The 17,276-nt window shown below is 44.6% G+C and overlaps 1 protein-coding gene across 1 annotated transcript in view; it reads left to right on the forward strand.

The window, feature by feature from the left end:
• Positions 1–9,965: 9,965 nt before the first annotated feature.
• Positions 9,966–17,276, forward strand: part of TGFB2 (transforming growth factor beta 2) — a 59,848-nt gene continuing 52,537 nt past the window's right edge. The window contains exon 1 of the mRNA XM_056488017.1: positions 9,966–10,958. Within this exon, the coding sequence (XP_056343992.1) occupies positions 10,616–10,958 (343 nt within the window). The 5' untranslated portion in view covers positions 9,966–10,615. The remainder of the gene's footprint in view (positions 10,959–17,276) is intronic.

A 17,276-nucleotide genomic window follows, 5' to 3' on the forward strand; every position in this document is an offset into this window, starting at 1 on the left:
CAGGGTCAGTTCTTCCCCATGTCTCTTGTCCCCTGGTCTGATTTCTCTTCACATTAATTGTGCTTTTTTTCAGCAAGGAAAGCATGAGTTGGCCTATGGAAAAAAATAATTGTTATCCCTGCCTTTTTTCAACCTCCTGTTAGGGTAACACTTTGGGAGTGGTGATGGAATATCCTTGTTGTGCCTGATGCCACTGTACCACAGCATCTTCTCTGCCAAAACCTGGAGGGAAGAGCTCCCACTTCTGCAGCTGTGAGGCAGGTTCTCCTGGGTTCACAAGCTGAGCAGGACAAACGAGCTGGAAGCTGCTTCCAGTAAAGATAGGGCTTTTTTACTGATTTGTTTTAAAGAGAGAAATTGTTTGGAGGCCATAGAAGTTTTTTGACTATCTGATGCTTCCAGAAGAAGGTGGTCTGTAGAGCTGCATCTGTTCAGAGCTGGCTCAGTAGCGGTCTCTGGGGAGGAAGGCAGAGTCATCTGGCACAAAACACTCTGCACAACTGAAAATGACAAGCTTCTCATTCTTATGAAATGAGTCCTGGCACAGTTAATATACACACAGAGCAGTCATCAGTGTTGTTCACTTCCAATCCCTGCAAATTGCTCAATGATTTCTTCAAGACTTGCTGAGGTAAGGAGTGAGAGGGCCAGGAGAAAGCTTGAGGTAGTGGAGACTCAGGATCATGTTACACAGATTGGGTCCTTGTGCTAAATAAGATGTTAAACTCGGGAGTCTAAGAGCTCAGACACTGGAGACTGAACAAGTTCTTGATTAACAGATGGTGGAAGACTGTACATTTCATTTACTGCTGTTCTAAGGCAGTGGTTTCTAACCTCTTGGAGCATGTAAACCTCCAGTGTTTCACCTCTAAGTGATCTAGCAGATAAGGGCTTTGTCATAACCATTCTTCAGACCTTTAGCAATGGCTGATACTTCTTAGACAAAGCATTGTTTTCAAATGCATCTTTTCAACTGCTTCACTGTCTTAAGGGACATGTTAAAAATGAAACTGCAGTCAAATTGAATACCTTCAACACGAAAGATCCTTGTGTGTGTGTGTGTGTGATGCTCCCTCCCTTGAAACTACTTACTTTTGTTTAAATCCCCGTGTTAAACCTGTTGGATACAAAATTGTTAAATGAATTAGGGCACTTACATCAAGCTTTTGGATGTGAACTCATGAGCACAAGCAGTTTCCAAGAGGTACTTTGGAAGGTTATTTTAGAAATACTCATAAAAAGCATTTCTTCACGATGCCACAGTTGGTTCAATAGCCCATTCTCTCATGCCAGTGCATGAACTTTTGGAGCATCAGTTTACAACATTTCCTTAGTGCTTCTTCCCTGTTTTCAGTAAATGTGGTGGTGTTAATTGTGAATTGCTAACCAGGATCAGACTTGCATTGAGGTTTTCGTACCACTAGGATTTCTTACAGACATAGTGTTCTCAGAAGTAGCTGAATAATTAATAGAAAGTGTTCACTTCCAGGATAAACTGGTTACACTTCTTATCAGAAACTTCATGCCATAATTAAGAAATGGTTAAATATAAAACCTGCTGATGTTATGTTAATAGTTCTTCAAGTCACGTGTTGCAGGGGTGTGTGATCGTAAGTAGAAGTTAATGGGTTTTTTTGCCATAGTTTTAAAATCTGTAGTACTTAAGATTCCACTAGCCATTTATGAGCCTTTTATAAATTGCATTAGGAATATAATCAAGGAGATTGTGACTTAAGGCCCATGGCTATTCAATTAGTCTCTTGCTTTGAAGTTTGCTTTTCTATCCTGATAAAGAAGGACATTCTCATCTTGTTCAGAACAGAAAAGCTTAAAAAAAAAGCTTGATTCAAGCAACAAGATAGCGAAAAGCTTTCCTGATTATGTGGATTTTGCACTGACTTTCAGCTTCAGTACAGTTTATCACAAAGAGGATTTTCTTTGGTTTTTAAGTGATCCATAAATTGCAACTTTTGTGGGCAGCGAAGCAGCCTTTTACTTAGGATGCTGTGTGTCAAGGGACAAGAACATTCCTGTGTCCATTTCAGGAAGGGTGCCTGAGGTCAGGCAGCTGAATGAAAACTGTCACTGGAGAGCTGAGTCCCTGAGCTGCTGGTAACTGGGCCTTTGACATACCTGCCCATAGCACCTTCCCCACAGTCACACCTCTCAGGGCTGCTGGGAGGTGAAGGGCAGGCAACACACATTGTCAGTCGTTCCACCACAGGGAACTCTGCATCCTCACTTACAACCCCAACGAGTTTCAAAAGAGCTTCACATTGCACTGTAGTGCAATATTGCTGCAATAGTTTTGTACAAAAGGTAACAACAGTGTGGTTTTGTATATGGTGGTTCTTTTTAGAGTGAAGTATTTGACAGTACCTGCTGAAATTTGGTGCATCCTTATGAAAGAAATACTCATTAAGAAAAGACTTCATAGAATTCTGAAGTGTCTCTTCATGATTAACAGAAAAAGACTGAAGATTTTTCAGAACCTTCAGGATGCATTACTCAGTCAAAGCAATGTATTAGACCCAAGTATAAATATACTTCCACTATGAGCATTGATCAAATTGGGAGGATGATAAATTGATATTCTTTCTTGTGGATTGTGTTAGAAAGGGTCCAGTCAGGCCTTGCAAGATGCTGAACATCTTTCTGATATTTTAGCACTGCAACTAGCAGGTCAGACCAGGATTGCCAGTGCCACTGCTCTTCTCCCCATCTGCTATGTTTTGTCTTTTTTTGTTTTAAAATGGCTGGAGGGTTCTTTTATTTTAATTTTTTGTGACATTGCTTAGAATTAAAGAAGTGGTTTACATTTTATGTGAAGAAGATAGTTCAAGTAAGAAGGGAAATGTGTGTCTATGGCAACACTGTGCCTCTCAGACACAGGCCATTGTTTTTGATTCTCATTCCCTTCAGTTGCTGGTGAAGTACATTGCTGGACTATCTGTCTCATGATTAATTAATTGCTTTTAATTTCATAGGACTGCAGTGATGAGCTTTGTGAATTCAGGTCCTTTAGGTGACACACTACTAGGTCTAATGTACGTTTGCAGCCAATTTGTAGGCATTTTTACACTCTGATTAAATTGTTGATAAACTGGATGTCCAAATGACACTGGAATTTGTGAGAGGAGACATTTCAGCTGTCAGTCTGTATCCATGATGGAGAAGTTTAGACACTGGTCCATAGAGCCCAGCTAAAACCAGGGAAGTAGGTTACTTTAATTACAATCCGATCTAAAAGATCATTGATTTAGGAGAAGCAAACATTGAACATCTTTCCTACTCTGCAGAGGTGGCCTGTTCAAGATCCAACTCTGAAATAATCTGGATATGGATCAAAATTACTAATACAGAAATGGATGTTTCTGTTCTAATTCTAGATGGAGTCCCCAAGCTCAGACCATCTGTACGGGAGGATGTAGTTTGATCAGCCATTCAGGAATACTTGATTCATTCAGGAATATTGATTTCAGTAGCCAGGCATAGAAAATGGGTTTGAAAATGTGTAATGCTGACCTGCTAATCTGGTGAGCGTAGCACAAAAATTTGGTACTGCATGAGGTCTGGTTCTGGGTTTGGTTTTGCTTCATGAGTTAATACGAAACAATTCATTGCTTTCTAGGATGTTCTTGAACACATGTCACTTAAAAACCATTAGGAAAAAAATATTTCTGAAGCTGTGTTAGCCTGTTAGAGCTTTTCATCCATGCAGACTGTATAGGCAGGTTGTGAAGAAGTCAGGATGCCAGACCCAGAGCTATTTGTTTTTTGTAGCTGCAGAATATGATTTAAATATGGCATTACTGGCTTGCCCATTTTTGAAGTTGCTTCCAATTAATCTTGCTATACACGTAATTTTCTTAAAATTTCAACAGTGCAATCTGGGTGCACATTCTAACTTGAGTTACATGGTTTTAATTTGTTGGATAAACTCCAGTGGATGCTCTGTTAGGAATCCAATATTTACAGATATCATTTGTGTGTTATTTAATGAGGTATAACCCAAATCATCACCATGCAGTTCAGAAATAGAAGGCAACAGCTGTAATACTGAGGAGGAGATGCAGGTCACGAGTTCAAGCCTTGAGATTAAAGGGATGACTTTTACCCTACTGTCTTTACTTTGTCATGCTTGCTATAAGTAGATGTCAAGGCCCTCTGGTTTATAAACCACTGAGCTTATATTTCTCTGTCTTATTTTAATTATTTTTATTTTTAGTTAGCGAATCTGATCATTTTCCTCTGCTGATATTTAAGTCTTACTGACTTAAGTGGAAACAGGATTTCCTGTGGTGATTAAAACCACAGGTGCTAGGATTAAGGAAGGCCTTTTTTTTCAGTGGCATATAGACTAAAACTGGAATGATACATGGAAGATTAGTGTGGCATCCTCAAGGCTGACAAACAGATTGGGAAAGCACATGAGGGGATCAAACTCCAGGAGATGTAACCATGGGGAAACTTCTCTGGCAAAGTTTTATGAAGACTTGAATCTTAACTGAGTCAAAGCTGCAAATAGCTGTTGGAAGCAGAAACCTCTTTGGATGCAGCACTGATGTGTGCAGCCTTTACGGGAAATGTGCATGTTTTTAGGATACAGGGTTGAGGCTATTGATGCTTCCCTAGACCCCTAATGTGTGGCTGTAGTCTGTGGACACAGAAGCTATTTTAGGAGTTGTAAAATCCAGCCATGTAAAATGTGAAGAATAATGTAGCACTGAAATACAGACTAATGGTGATGTTCCTTTCTGTTCCCTTTTTCCTCTTATCCATAAGAATTTTTTCCCCTTCAGATTTTAATCATTCTGGTTTGAGGTGTCCTGTCTGAAGTTCCAATGTTGATATTATTTTAGGCTTTTTTTATGGTCTTTGGTAACAGCTTTTTGGGGATAATTGCATTCTAGATGCCTTTTATTAAGCTGCAGTTTTAAACACAGACTATACACTGCTGTGTGGGCATTAGAGCTTTGTGTTCTTACTTGATGGTGGGAGATGATGCCAATTTGTAAGTTCTCAGAGATGACATCTGAATGGCTTTTTGGATCAAATCCTGTTGACTTCTCTTGTGACTGTTTCCACTGAAATTATTAAATCTATTTGTAGGAATGAGAACTTTTTTATGTATATAGATATGTATGTATGAATATATATATTTTTAAATACACAAAAATGTCTGTGTGTCTAAATATATATATATAAAAACAAAAGTTCTTATTCTTGTTATATATTTTATATTTGTTCTATATATATTTAAAAGAAGTTCTGGTTCACACAAATAAATTATCTCTTTATATAAATATCGGAAATATACCTTTGATTTGCAAGTTGACAAGTAGTTACATGTGTATATATGGGTAGCAGTCTTGCGTGTCAAACAGCCTGTTCTACAAAATAGCCTTTATCTTCTGGAACAGGAGTGCTGCAGGAATGGGCTGTGGTTGTGTGAAATGCAATCCTGGGGCAGTGGGGCTGCTTGTGTTAGTAAGGTCAGCAGGGTTTGCTCTCAAATTCACCCAGGCGTTGCAGCACACGCTAATGAAATGTGCAGCACAGAGGTATGGACTTCTACTTCACTAAGGATAATAAACAGTAAAATCTAAGGTTTTATTATAGTATATATTACAATTTTCCATTATTTGTCATCTCCTCTTTGCCTCACCTTTATTAGGTGCCACCTTGGCTCTCCGAGTTGAACCTTTACGCGTGTATTTTTATAAAAAGGAGAATTCAAAAGTTTTTTTTTTTCCCCTAGCACCCTGCATCAGAATGGCTGAGATTCTACACGACCACAGTTATGGCTGCAGAGTTCTGTGCGTGCCACAAAGAATTAATTGTGCAATCATCCTACGCTCGTCATCAGTGTGAGAATTTACAAAAGTCACCTCTTAACTTTTAAAAGTTATTCCTCTTCCAACAATGTTCTTTAGTTTATGAAATGTGACCAGCCACCTTACTTAATGACCTGGTCGTCAGCAGTTTTAGAAAGATTATTGCCTTTGTATTTTGCACAGCGCATTTGCGTATAACCAAAACAATCTAAAAAGAAACCACAAATTGTAAAATCCTGACCACGTAATTTTTAACTTAATAGGAAACATGAAACCTTTACATTCAGTGAAGTAACTTTCCAGGTGTCCCTGTTTTTCTAATAAACAGTTAGTGTTTATTAAAAAAAAAATTGAATATGTAAAAAAGACAGTATTGTATGGGATTAAAAGTGCCAAAACAGATAAGTTCTGTTCTTTCCCCACATGCACGCTAAGGGCACATTCCCACTTTCTGACTTACAAAGCTTCCACTGACAGCAGCCCCACAGGACAAGGCCATTTCACAGAGGCACAGGGAAGAGATAAATGTAAACTGAGTTAACCTTCAGTCCCTGATAATCCAGAGCAGCCTTTGAAACTGACAGGCAGTCATCAATACAAGCTGTTGTGGAATGAATAAAAACTAAAAAGCTTTGCAAGATAAAATACAGAGCCATAATTGTGATAATAGTCACGAAAGTTAACAGTAGAATGTAGATGCAGAGTTATCTCAGTAGAAGGCCATATTACAGTTGAAATCCGTGATATAAAACTTTATCCATCTTTGCCGAGTGCCTGCAGTTTGGTTCTGCCATTTCTAACAATTTTTGGTTGCCTCTTCCCGTGTGTTCCTCACTTTAGCAAGGTAAAAATGACACCTGTTTGAGTTTAGTTTGCAGGACTTCTGTGGCAAAAAAAAAAAAAAAAAAAAAGCTTCCTTAAATGTGCAAGGGGGAAATTTTGGAACTAAGACCAGCTCTATCATGATGTATATGTTCCAGGTATTTTCCATCTAGATTACATAATGGAAAGTCAATGTTTACAGATGTGGATGTGTATTTGAATGATTTGGCTGGTAGGTAGGCATCCCTTCCACAGAGTCATGTGTGGTGGGCTTCTGCAGCTGCTGGGGATCTAGCCCAAGTGGCCAGGGCTTTTGGAGTGGAGTATGCATGCCTGGGAAGTTCTGCATGGCAAAAACATCACCATGGTGATATCAGGAAATTTTAGGGAATGCAGCTTTGTTGCAGTCATAAGGTAAATGGGGACATGCACCTGGGTAAGCCTATGTCACACTAAAAGAGTCAGAAGAGAAGCAAAGGGTTTTTCTCAGATGAGAATAAACTCAAGATTTATCTTAGTTCCTTTCCTTTTTGGTTTTTTTTTTTTTTTTTTTTTTCTCAATGGTCTAAATGACACTGAGAAATCATTGCCAAATCGGAAGGAATCTCAGCAACTTCCAAAATCTAGTTGGACTGGTTTGCTGTCAGCCTGGCTGGATTTCTGGCAGCTCACATGGAGGTCTCCTCTGGAGCTTGTACCTGCTGCAGCCCCGTGGCCAGCTGGGCACTGAACACAGGGGGCTGATGGCCTCCAGCAGGGCATCCCTCAGGCTTCAGGGCTTGGGAAAGGCACTGCAAAGCTTGCATTGGTTGGGTTTTTGGTTTTTGCCCCACCAAGGATCAAAACACTTCTTAATCTGGTGGGTTGTGTGATCTGTGATCTGCAGAGGGATCCTGAGAGATGAGGGTAAGTTCCCTGCCTGAGGAGGGTGTCCAGCACTGTCCCAGTCGCTGCTCTGAAACCCTTGGAGTGAGAAGCACGCAGAGCCAAGTGTTATAGGGCTGTTCTTGCTGTATAAGGAATTCCTTCATGGTTTCAGCTGTAGCTTTTGGAGGAAATAATGTAATAACCCTTTTCTTTAGAAGTATTTGCAGTTGAGGTACCCCATGTAACAGAGCTGATTCCTCAGCTGGCTAGCAGTGGAGCTGTGAGATGTAACAGCTCGAGGAACTGTCCCCTTGGTTTTGTACAGGTGTGCTGCAGAAGTGAAACCAGCTGAGTCTACATGTTGAGCTTGCTTGTTTATTTGAGTAATTTTGGAAACGCTGCCATTCCTGACACTGCAGCTGTGTTTTTGAGGTCAGTGGGAGCAGGACATTGACATGTACAGCAGTAAAAGAGTGATGTTGTGGCAGAGAGGTTTAATCTGGCCTTGCAGGAATTCATGGATTTACGTGGAAAGCACTATTAACTCTTGCACCGTGGGGATGCAATCTTGGTTGTGTGTAGGGCTGTACATATGCACATGCTGGTAAAGAATGAAGTTTACTTTTCGAGTCTGTGGGTGTGCACATACCTGTCAAAACCATATTTTCAGAGCTCCTCCATCTCTCAGAGAAGGTCATGGTTGCTGGTACCCACAGCAGTCCGAGTTGGCACAAGATTCCCCTGCAGCAGAGCTGTGCCAAGGCAAACAGCGTGTGGCAGCTCCGTGCTGCTGGGTGCCTCCATCACCCCAGCACACAGCCACAGCCGCTCAGAGGAAGCAGTTTTCCTCACTGGGAAGGAAAAACTGGCATTTAATTTGGGGACTGGCATTCTCCAGCCTTGGGAAACGTTTGGAAATTTTGCAGAAAGATGGTTCCTGAGGTGTGGTCAGCTGGAGGAAGCCTTCAGTGGTGTTTGGCTGGTTTGTGTCTTACATGATTCTCAGTGTCCTTCCAGGTCCCAGTCCTGCTACCTCCTTTCTCCTGTGTGTGTTTACCTGGAATACCACTGGCAATGGCTGAGCTGTTCTTGGGAACCCCTATGGCCCTTCGAGTACCTCTTCTACATCTTTCTTCATTTCTGAAAATACAGGTTCTTCAAAAACAGCCTTTCTCCACTTAGGAAGATGTTATTGGAAAGTTCTGGCAAGTAAAACCTGTGATAACTTAATTCAGAAGGGAATGCGAAGCTAAAATGGATGAGAGTAAAGAAAAAGGCTTCTTGACTACTTTTCAAAGTTAATGTACAGTGGTGATAAATGAACTGTAAAGAAAAAGCTTTATGGCATTAAGTTGAGGGATGCCTAGCAGACTGTGGAGTGATTTCCCTGGGGCAGAGTAGGGTATGGATGGAGCCTGCGATGTTTGTTGTGGCCAAAAGAGGCAGCGGAAAAATTGAATTACAGGCATAGCCAGAGCATTTGGGGCTTGAGAGTTTCTGTCAAGTGCAGATGAGGATGTATTTGCACGCTTCTGACAGGAGAGGAGACCTCGGCGAAGGAGCAAATCCTCCTCATGTGTCGTCTCTCCCTCTTTGGCCGGTAGTACCGCTCACCAAGGGGAACAGCGAGCATTGCCCAAAGCACACTTGGAAGCGAAACTGAGGGGCAGTGCCGGGCTGTGTGACACAGGAGCGGGCAGAGCTGCCCCGCAGCCTGCAGCAGGAACGCGTCTGAGCGGTGTCCAAGAGGCGTGTTATTCTTCCTCCAACGCCAGAGCGCTATTTGGCCCGATTACTTTAATAATAGGTGCAAGAAGCACTAAGGCCTTTATTTAAAAAAAAATAACTAAAATAAAAGTCTGGCAGGACTTGCTTCTTCTCCGCTCTCCGGGCCCCGGGGCGAGGCGAGTCCCGGGCCGGCGGCGCAGGGGAATAAATAGCCGGGCGGCGGCGCGGAGCCCTCCGCTCCCGCAGCCCCTCCACGTCACTTCGCAGCGAGCCGAGCACGTGGGGCGGGGAGATCGTATAAATCTCCCTCTCCCTGCGCGGCCGTGATGTTATCTGCTGGCACCCGTCCCCTCCGCGCAGGGAGAGCCGCGGGGCCGGGGGCGGCGGGCGGGGGGCGCCGGGCGGAGCGCTAGCGCGGCCGGGGCCGGGGCCAGCGCCGCGGGGGAGGCGGCGGGCGGGGAGAGCGGCCGGCTCCGCGCCTGCGACCCGCGGGAGGCTGCTGCCTGCTGCCTGCGGCGCGGGTCGGCGCTCCGGCAGGAGGAGGAAGAGGAGGGAGCTGGGAAGAGCTGCGCGGCGCGCAGCGGCCCGGGCGGGGGGGCCCGGTGCATGCGGCGCGGGGCGCACGCAGCCGCCTGCGGGACGCGGCCGCTCGGGCCGGGCCGGGCGCGGGGGCCGGGGCTCGGCGCCGCCGGGCGCACACGTGCGCGGCTCTCGGTGCCCGCGCCGAGCGCGGCCGGGCGCGGGGCGGTGCCGCTGCCGCTGCCGCTGCCCGCCCGGAGCCGTCGGGCGCACGGCGGGGCTCAGCGCCGCGCCGGCACCTTCTCTCCGCCGGCTGCGGCAGCGCCCCGTGATACCCGGCGCTGCGCCTTCTCGCCCTCCTTCTTTTTTTTTTTTTTTGGTTTTTTTTCCTTCCCCCTTTCCCCCACCCTCCCCCCCTTCGGATTTTTGTTTTACAGCGCGCTGAGAGCAGCCTCTCTGCCTTTTACTTGATTTGCAGGTTTGTTGTATCTATTTGGGGGCTTATTTCCTCATCCTTTTTTGCTGTCCGGCTCACTCAACCCCCGACTTTTATCCAGTTGTAGCAACTTGCTTTTTCTTTTATTTTTTTTTTTCTATTATTATTACTGGTATTTTTTTCACTGGCGCCTCCCGTGCGTTTCCCTATTGCGAGCCTCCCTCGCCGCCCGGTTTTTTAAGAACATTTTTTCTGCAGATCCCCTCTCTGTTTGCACAGATCCCCTTTTTATTTTTCTCGAATTTTTTTTTTTCTTGTTGTTCGCTGTTAAAGTCACTTTTTTTTTTTTTTTTTTTTTTTTTTTTTTTTTGGTGGTGGGGGGGGGCGCTGTATTTAAACCCTTAAAATGCACTGCTATCTGCTGAGCGTGCTCCTCACCGTGGATCTGGCCACCGTGGCTCTCAGCCTGTCTACCTGCAGCACCCTCGACATGGATCAGTTCATGCGCAAGAGGATCGAGGCGATCCGGGGGCAGATCCTGAGCAAGCTGAAGCTCACCAGCCCCCCGGACGAGTACCCCGAGCCCGAGGAGGTGCCCCCGGAGGTCATCTCCATCTACAACAGCACCAGGGACCTGCTGCAGGAAAAAGCCAACCACAGAGCCGCCACTTGCGAGAGGGAGAGGAGCGACGAGGAGTACTACGCCAAAGAAGTCTACAAAATAGACATGCAGCCTTTCTACCCCGAAAGTAAGTGCTCTGCGTCGGTGCATGTGCGCGCTGTTTCGCCCCGGGGCTTAGCGGTGCGAATGGTACACCAAGCATCGGCACCTCCCTTCGCTGCCCGGCTCCTGTCATCCTCGGCATCGCCTCGGTGCAGGCTCCTGGGGTTTAATTTAGGTGGCCGGGTGGGTCTGTAGGGGGGGTCACCTGTTGCCCCGGACTCCCGAGGTTTCCAGACCCCAGGAATCCTTCGGGGTACCTGGGCAGAGCTCCCCCCTCCCGGGATCCCTCTGCCTCCCCGGCAGCCCCGTGTACAGCCCCCAATATCTTTCCGCTGCTCTTGTTCCCCTTGGAGTGTCTGGAACGGGCAGGTTTCCATCTCTCCATAACTGAAAAGAAAAGGAGGTCTTTAAAAAAAAAAAAAAAAAAAAAAAAAAAAAAAGTCGCCGGCTCGTCTTGTGTGTGTCCTTCTAGGACATTGTCCCGCAGAGTGCTCTTCACATCGGTGCTCAGAGAGGACAGAGGCGTCCTCCCTCCTCTTCCCACTTTAACTCGCCTCCCCTTTCGGTTAGTGGGCACTTTTCATTTCAGGTACAGAAAAAACTTCTCCCTTCTGAGTAGCCTCGGTTCTTGGAACCTGTCTCAGCCCGTCTGCCTTTTGCTGTTTTTAACGACCTTCTGGTGATCCATGCCACGTTTTGCACAAAAAAAAAAAAAAAAAAAAAAAAAAAAAAAAAAAAAAAAAAGAAAAAGGGTGCAAATGCTCGGTGCTGATCAAATCCGCTTAGAGTGATTAATAATCATTACGACGTGCCTTTTTGTTTTGGTAGTGAAGCTTAAGTGCATAGACTAAAAAAAAAGAAAGAAAGAAAAAGCACTGCACTGCCTTAAAAGAATCTAGATCATCATCATACCGAGGAAAGTGAAATACCAGAAGCAGAAAATAACTTCACCGTTCACATAACCAAACCCTAGTCCCTAGTCATTTCATTTAGCTCGCTTCCCTCCCCCACCACTTGATGCCCTATATACTTGCTGTCTGTTTCTCAAAAGCACATAGCTCCTGCTTAAATAGATAATTCAGCCATCTTGGTAACTTTATCCTAGAGTTTCTAATTGCATTTTCCCCTTATTTATTTTTAGTTTAGCAAGTTGTAGCTTTGGGGCTTGCTCCGTCTTGCATGGGATAGTCCTAGGATGCCAGCCAAGGTATCTGAACCCCACGCTCTGTGCAGCTGCCTCCTTTTCTTCCTTCACTCTTAAATGACAACATCAGGTACAGGACATCCTGGCAGTCAGAGCCATTTTATTATTGTAATTATGGCACCATCCTTAATAGCCATGATAAATATACTCCACCCTTGTTACCCTTGGGGAAGAAATACTTTCTTTTCTAAAAAAAAAAAAAAAAAAACCACATGTTTGGAGCCAAGTGGGTATGAGCAGAGCGATTCAGTGTAATTCATAGCCGCAGCAGTAACACAGAAGTCATGCTTGTTTTCCACGTTGATGTACTGTATTATTTTGCTGGTGGTTTTGGTAGAAGTCAGCACTTCCTTTTGAGACCTGTTAGATCATACCCAGGGCAGAGGAGCGCCTATGGGCAAAGGTTGGGAAGAGGTGCAGCAGTGCCTCGGCTTGGGGAGTTGACCCTGTAGCAGAGAGTCACTGGGAATTGTAAAGTGCATCTGTCCTGATCACATCTGTCCTCTCTTCTTGCTTCAGCAAACTGCAAAGTACCGATAGTCCAAAATGCAGCTGCATACTTCCCAGAAAAATAAAATATCTGTGGTGTGTGACTTGGATGGTATTGACAAAAGAGGATCTATTTATAAAACGTTGTCAGGGGCCAGATTTGGTCTGAAGTATCGATAGAGGCTGTGGAAGAGCAAGGGAGATTGCAGGTATCTACCAACAGAGTGCATCAGACGTTTGGGATGCGAGGGCCAGCTAGCAGCAGACGCAGCACTGCTGCGCGAGGGCTGTCGCTAACATCAGAGTAAGTAGGTTAACTGTTTTTCCACTGCTCTCTAGTTATGCTGGATGGAGCAAACCTTTCCAAAAAAGACAGCAAGGAAGAAATCACTCCACCATATTTTAAAGGGAGAAATTGAAAGCGCAGCTCTGGCGGCCGCGGGCGCTTTCTCCTCGGCATTTCAGAGTGGATTTTTTAACTCTGCAGTGTCTGCTGTGCTGGAGAGAGGCAGGAGGGAGAAAGGGATCAGTGTGAATGCACTGGAGGTCAAAAGCTGCTGGAAGGCAGGCATGGGAAAGATCAGTGGTTCAGTTTTTGCCACAAGTTGTGAGCATTCAGTAACTGACTGCAACCCAAGTATTACAAATATGCTCTAATTATACTCAAAGTCAGCAATATATCACTACAGATCGCTGATAGGTCTTCGTGGGGCATTTTGTAAAGTTCAGACTAAATATTTTTAGCAATGAGGAGATTTAAAAGGAAAACTATAAGAGATATTGTATATACCCTAAGGCATATTTTGTCTTAAATATTATCCTTGGCCAACTGTACTGTATAAATACAGTAAATATGAATAGAACTGGCAAGATGCCAATCTCCTGGGATGAATTTTAGTCAAGAAGGTATTTATGGGATATAAATAATACTGTGTCAACATTTAAAGAAGGGATCTGATTAGTTTTGAAATTATTCATATTAATCTTTTCACATGCTGTTAATTTAAGGCTCAAACTAAAGTTGTGCTAAGGTTTACTGATAGTTTGCACTGAGGAAGGAAGGGGGCATCTGGCTTGAGAGTCCACTTGAGGTTAAGGACATATCAGGATATAGGTGGGAATTCAGAGAGTCAGAGACTGCCTGACCCAAAAGCAACAGATGCAGAAGAAGTGTCAGAAAAAAATACTACAAAGACATTTGGAAAAAACAGAAAGCTTTAGTCTGTCAAGGATGCCTTGTGCTCAGGACAGTATGCATCTGTATGACTCTGAATCTCTCCTAAGTGGCAGCCAGAATTTGAGGTTTTTCAGAGCAGTTTAAAGAGGAAGGTTTGGTATGGTGTTCTCTGAGCACAGCATCAGAGAGTGCTTGGGAATTTTGTGCCTAGGCAAAGTTACCTGAGTAAATGCTTAAAACTAGTTACTGTGAATGCTGGATCACATTAGTAGCTCATTACTTACCAGTTCTTAGTTGAATATCTAGGGCCTGATACTTAAGCTAGCTGATGATTGCCATTGCACTGAGAGCAAACAGAAATTTAATGCAATTAAGGATTGTGAATTGTAATGCTAGTGAATAATGGGCATACTTGAGAAAAACAGGCAACACGTGTCTGGAGGCAAAGGCCCATTCAACCATCTTCATTCAAAGCAACTTTTACCACAGCCAGTGAACTGGTTTGTAGTGATAGCTTAAGGCCAGTGCAGGTAAATTTTGAAGTTTTCTGCATTCTTGAAGATAGGTCTGTAAGTACTCATTAGCCTAAGAAAAAACAGTTCTTCTGGGTTTGGGCCTCATTTTTCATGAGTTTTAAGCTACCTTAGTGTGGAGGAGCCTCCATGGGTTCCATCCTGCACTGATGGTCAGGATTTCCCTTCTCAGGAGCTCTGTCCCATGAATACTGCTGTACATGGGCCAAAGTTCTGAATACTTGCCCCATGAAAGACAACATTATAAGCTGGCAGGGCACTATGGCATGCCTCTACTTTATCAACAAGGACTCAATTTACCAGCAATTACACATATGTGTGTTCCTTCTCTTCAGAGCTGCTCTGCAGAGGCTCCCAGCACTGGCTGCATCATTACCACAATGATAACAGCTCACCTGTGTTTGCATTTAGCACAACACAGACTCTAATCTGTCAGGTTTTATGTGTTATTAATGATATGGAAACAGACTGGGGAGGAACAACTTATTTTACAACTTTCTAGCTATGCTGGAACTATGGTTGTGCTCTGGAGCATGTCTTGGAGGAGGAGGTGTTTGTCAGGCATGCTCTGCATTACAGAGAGCACCTGAAGCAATGTGAAGGCTTTCCCAAGGAGACACATGGGGGTACAGTTCCCTATTCCTTAAGGAATGACACTTAATGCAATCTTCGTAGGTGGAAAACCCCAGGAAATTCCGTATGGCTTTGGAAAGGCACAGTAGTCCTCTACATACTGAGAGGGATAATAAAATAACATGCTCTGGTGCACTAATGAAGGGCAGCACCACATGTGCTTCCTGCCTGGCTTCTGAATCACCAGCCACTTTTACTGTAAGCAGGGTGCCAAGCTGGGAAGCAGGGGGGAAGGTCCAAGAGCCAGGCTGGAATGATGCATGGTCCTCGAGTTTCTTCCCGAGGATGAAGCCTACAGAAATGCTAAATACCCATGGCCTTCCTCTTTAACACTGCAGGGTCAGATGAGCTACAAGACAGGGCTGTATTTCCAAGTCCTTTCCATAACCCTTCTGGAATTTCTCTCTTGTTTTAAAGAGGCAGTTTTCACTGTTGTTTGGTGAGTGAGAAAGTTTGACAGAATCATGGAATCATTTAGGTTGGAAGAGACTTTTAACATTACCTGAGTACAACTGTTAACCCATCCCTGTGAGGTTCATGGCTCAGCTTTGTGCCACATGTGAACTTTTAAACACCTCCAGGGATGGTGACTCAACCACTTCCTTGGGCAGCCTGTTCCCTTGCTTAAAAGCCCTTTTGGTGAATCTTCAGCTGCACCCTTGCTGCTCCCCACCCTCCAGCCATTGACAGTGTGAATGTTTTGCAGTCCCAGAGACCTTTCTGGAAGTGTGCCCTTGTCTTCTGCTCCATGGCTGGAATTGTGCAGGGAGTGCCCAGAGCTTGGGCTGTTCTTGCTGGCTCTGCTTGCAGGACTAATATGAGTGGGTGATTGAGGAAAGCAGAGCATCATCTTCCCAGATACTGGTTTTAGCCTTGCTCCTCTTTGGTGCTCTGCATGAGAGCTGCAGTGGCCATCAGGATGGCTGTGTTACTGCAGAGTTACTGCTTCCATTATTTTGCTGTCAGCTTGAGATTCCTGTCTGCACCAGAGCTGAGCAAAAGGATGGATGAGAGAACTGGCTGTCATTCTCAGTGAGCTTCTTCAGCACAGCCCTGAAACACACACAGAGCTTCACACACATGAGCAGACTTATTAGCATTAAGGCTCTGTGTATGCCTAATTAGCTTCCTGAGCTGGGGCCCAGTTTATGGCACATTTGCAGGGATGGACAAAGCCAGACCGTTCAAATCCCTCTCACTGTGTGGAAATCTGTCATTTGGGCATGGGAGCCCAGTGAGAAGGAAATGCTTTCCAGCATGCTGTAGAGAGGAAAGAAGAAACTCTTCAGTGATCCTGAAGAAGGCTGACCCTGTTGGGCAGCTGGCTTCCTTTGCCTTTGCTCTGATGTGCCAGACTGCTCCTGTATTACAGATAAAGAGAGGAACCCCAGGGTTTGGTGACAAAACAAGTCATGAGTGAGGACACACGAACACTTTTGTTCCTGTTGTGAAACCACATGCAGCATGTTTTCCAGCAGGCAGTTTTTAGCTTGAGGAGGATACGCTCCCCAGGTATTATTTGATGTAATAATGTGTTACGGATGTTTCTGCTGGTTTGTTTAGATTAAAGGATTGGTTGGGTCGTTTGTTTAGGGAAAGCTTGCACCCTGCCTTCCAGCACAGGCTGATGCTTGCTTCCCCTTCAGTCTGTGCTGTGGATAGTCAGTGCCTGGCTCCAGCATCACTGGCTTCCTGCAGTAGTCAATCTGAGGCAGCAATGTTTCTTCTTCAAACATCTCCCCCATGCTTGTCCTTGCTGTCTGTGCTGTGTTAAGTGATTGCAGCTGGGCACCCGACTGTACAAGACATACAGCTGCAAGGTATAGAGGAGAAACTCAAAGATTTGTATGTAAAAAGACAAGAAAATGTTGGGAAAAAAAACCCTTAGCATCAAGGGTTGTGTTTTGTCTCCTTCCAGTGTGACCAGTAGTGTTTGGATTTATGAATTACTCATGAGGCTGTTCACTGCTGTGATTCTTTCAGCTTGAATGGCACAGGACTGGCTTTGCAGAAACAAGGTGCTAGACCTGGCTTTGTTAGATCTGACTGGTCTTTATAGTTTTTTACATGTGTTTGGTGCTCTGCAGGTTGGCCCACAGTAGGGAAGTTGCTTCTTTGGGTAAAGCAGCATTCTTTAAAACAGCCAGGTTTTCCAAAGGGAACATGGCAGTCCATATCACTGGGAGAGCTTCTGGCTCCTTGTGTTGGAGGCTTTGTTGGATGAGTTAGGGCAGCTGTGCAGAGACTTCTCACTCATTGTGAAGAGACAGGCTCTGCTGAAATGCATCTTGTGGTGTTGTTTGGGCT

This window comes from Oenanthe melanoleuca, chromosome 3 (assembly GCF_029582105.1).
Source record: "Oenanthe melanoleuca isolate GR-GAL-2019-014 chromosome 3, OMel1.0, whole genome shotgun sequence".
NCBI lineage: Eukaryota > Metazoa > Chordata > Aves > Passeriformes > Muscicapidae > Oenanthe > Oenanthe melanoleuca.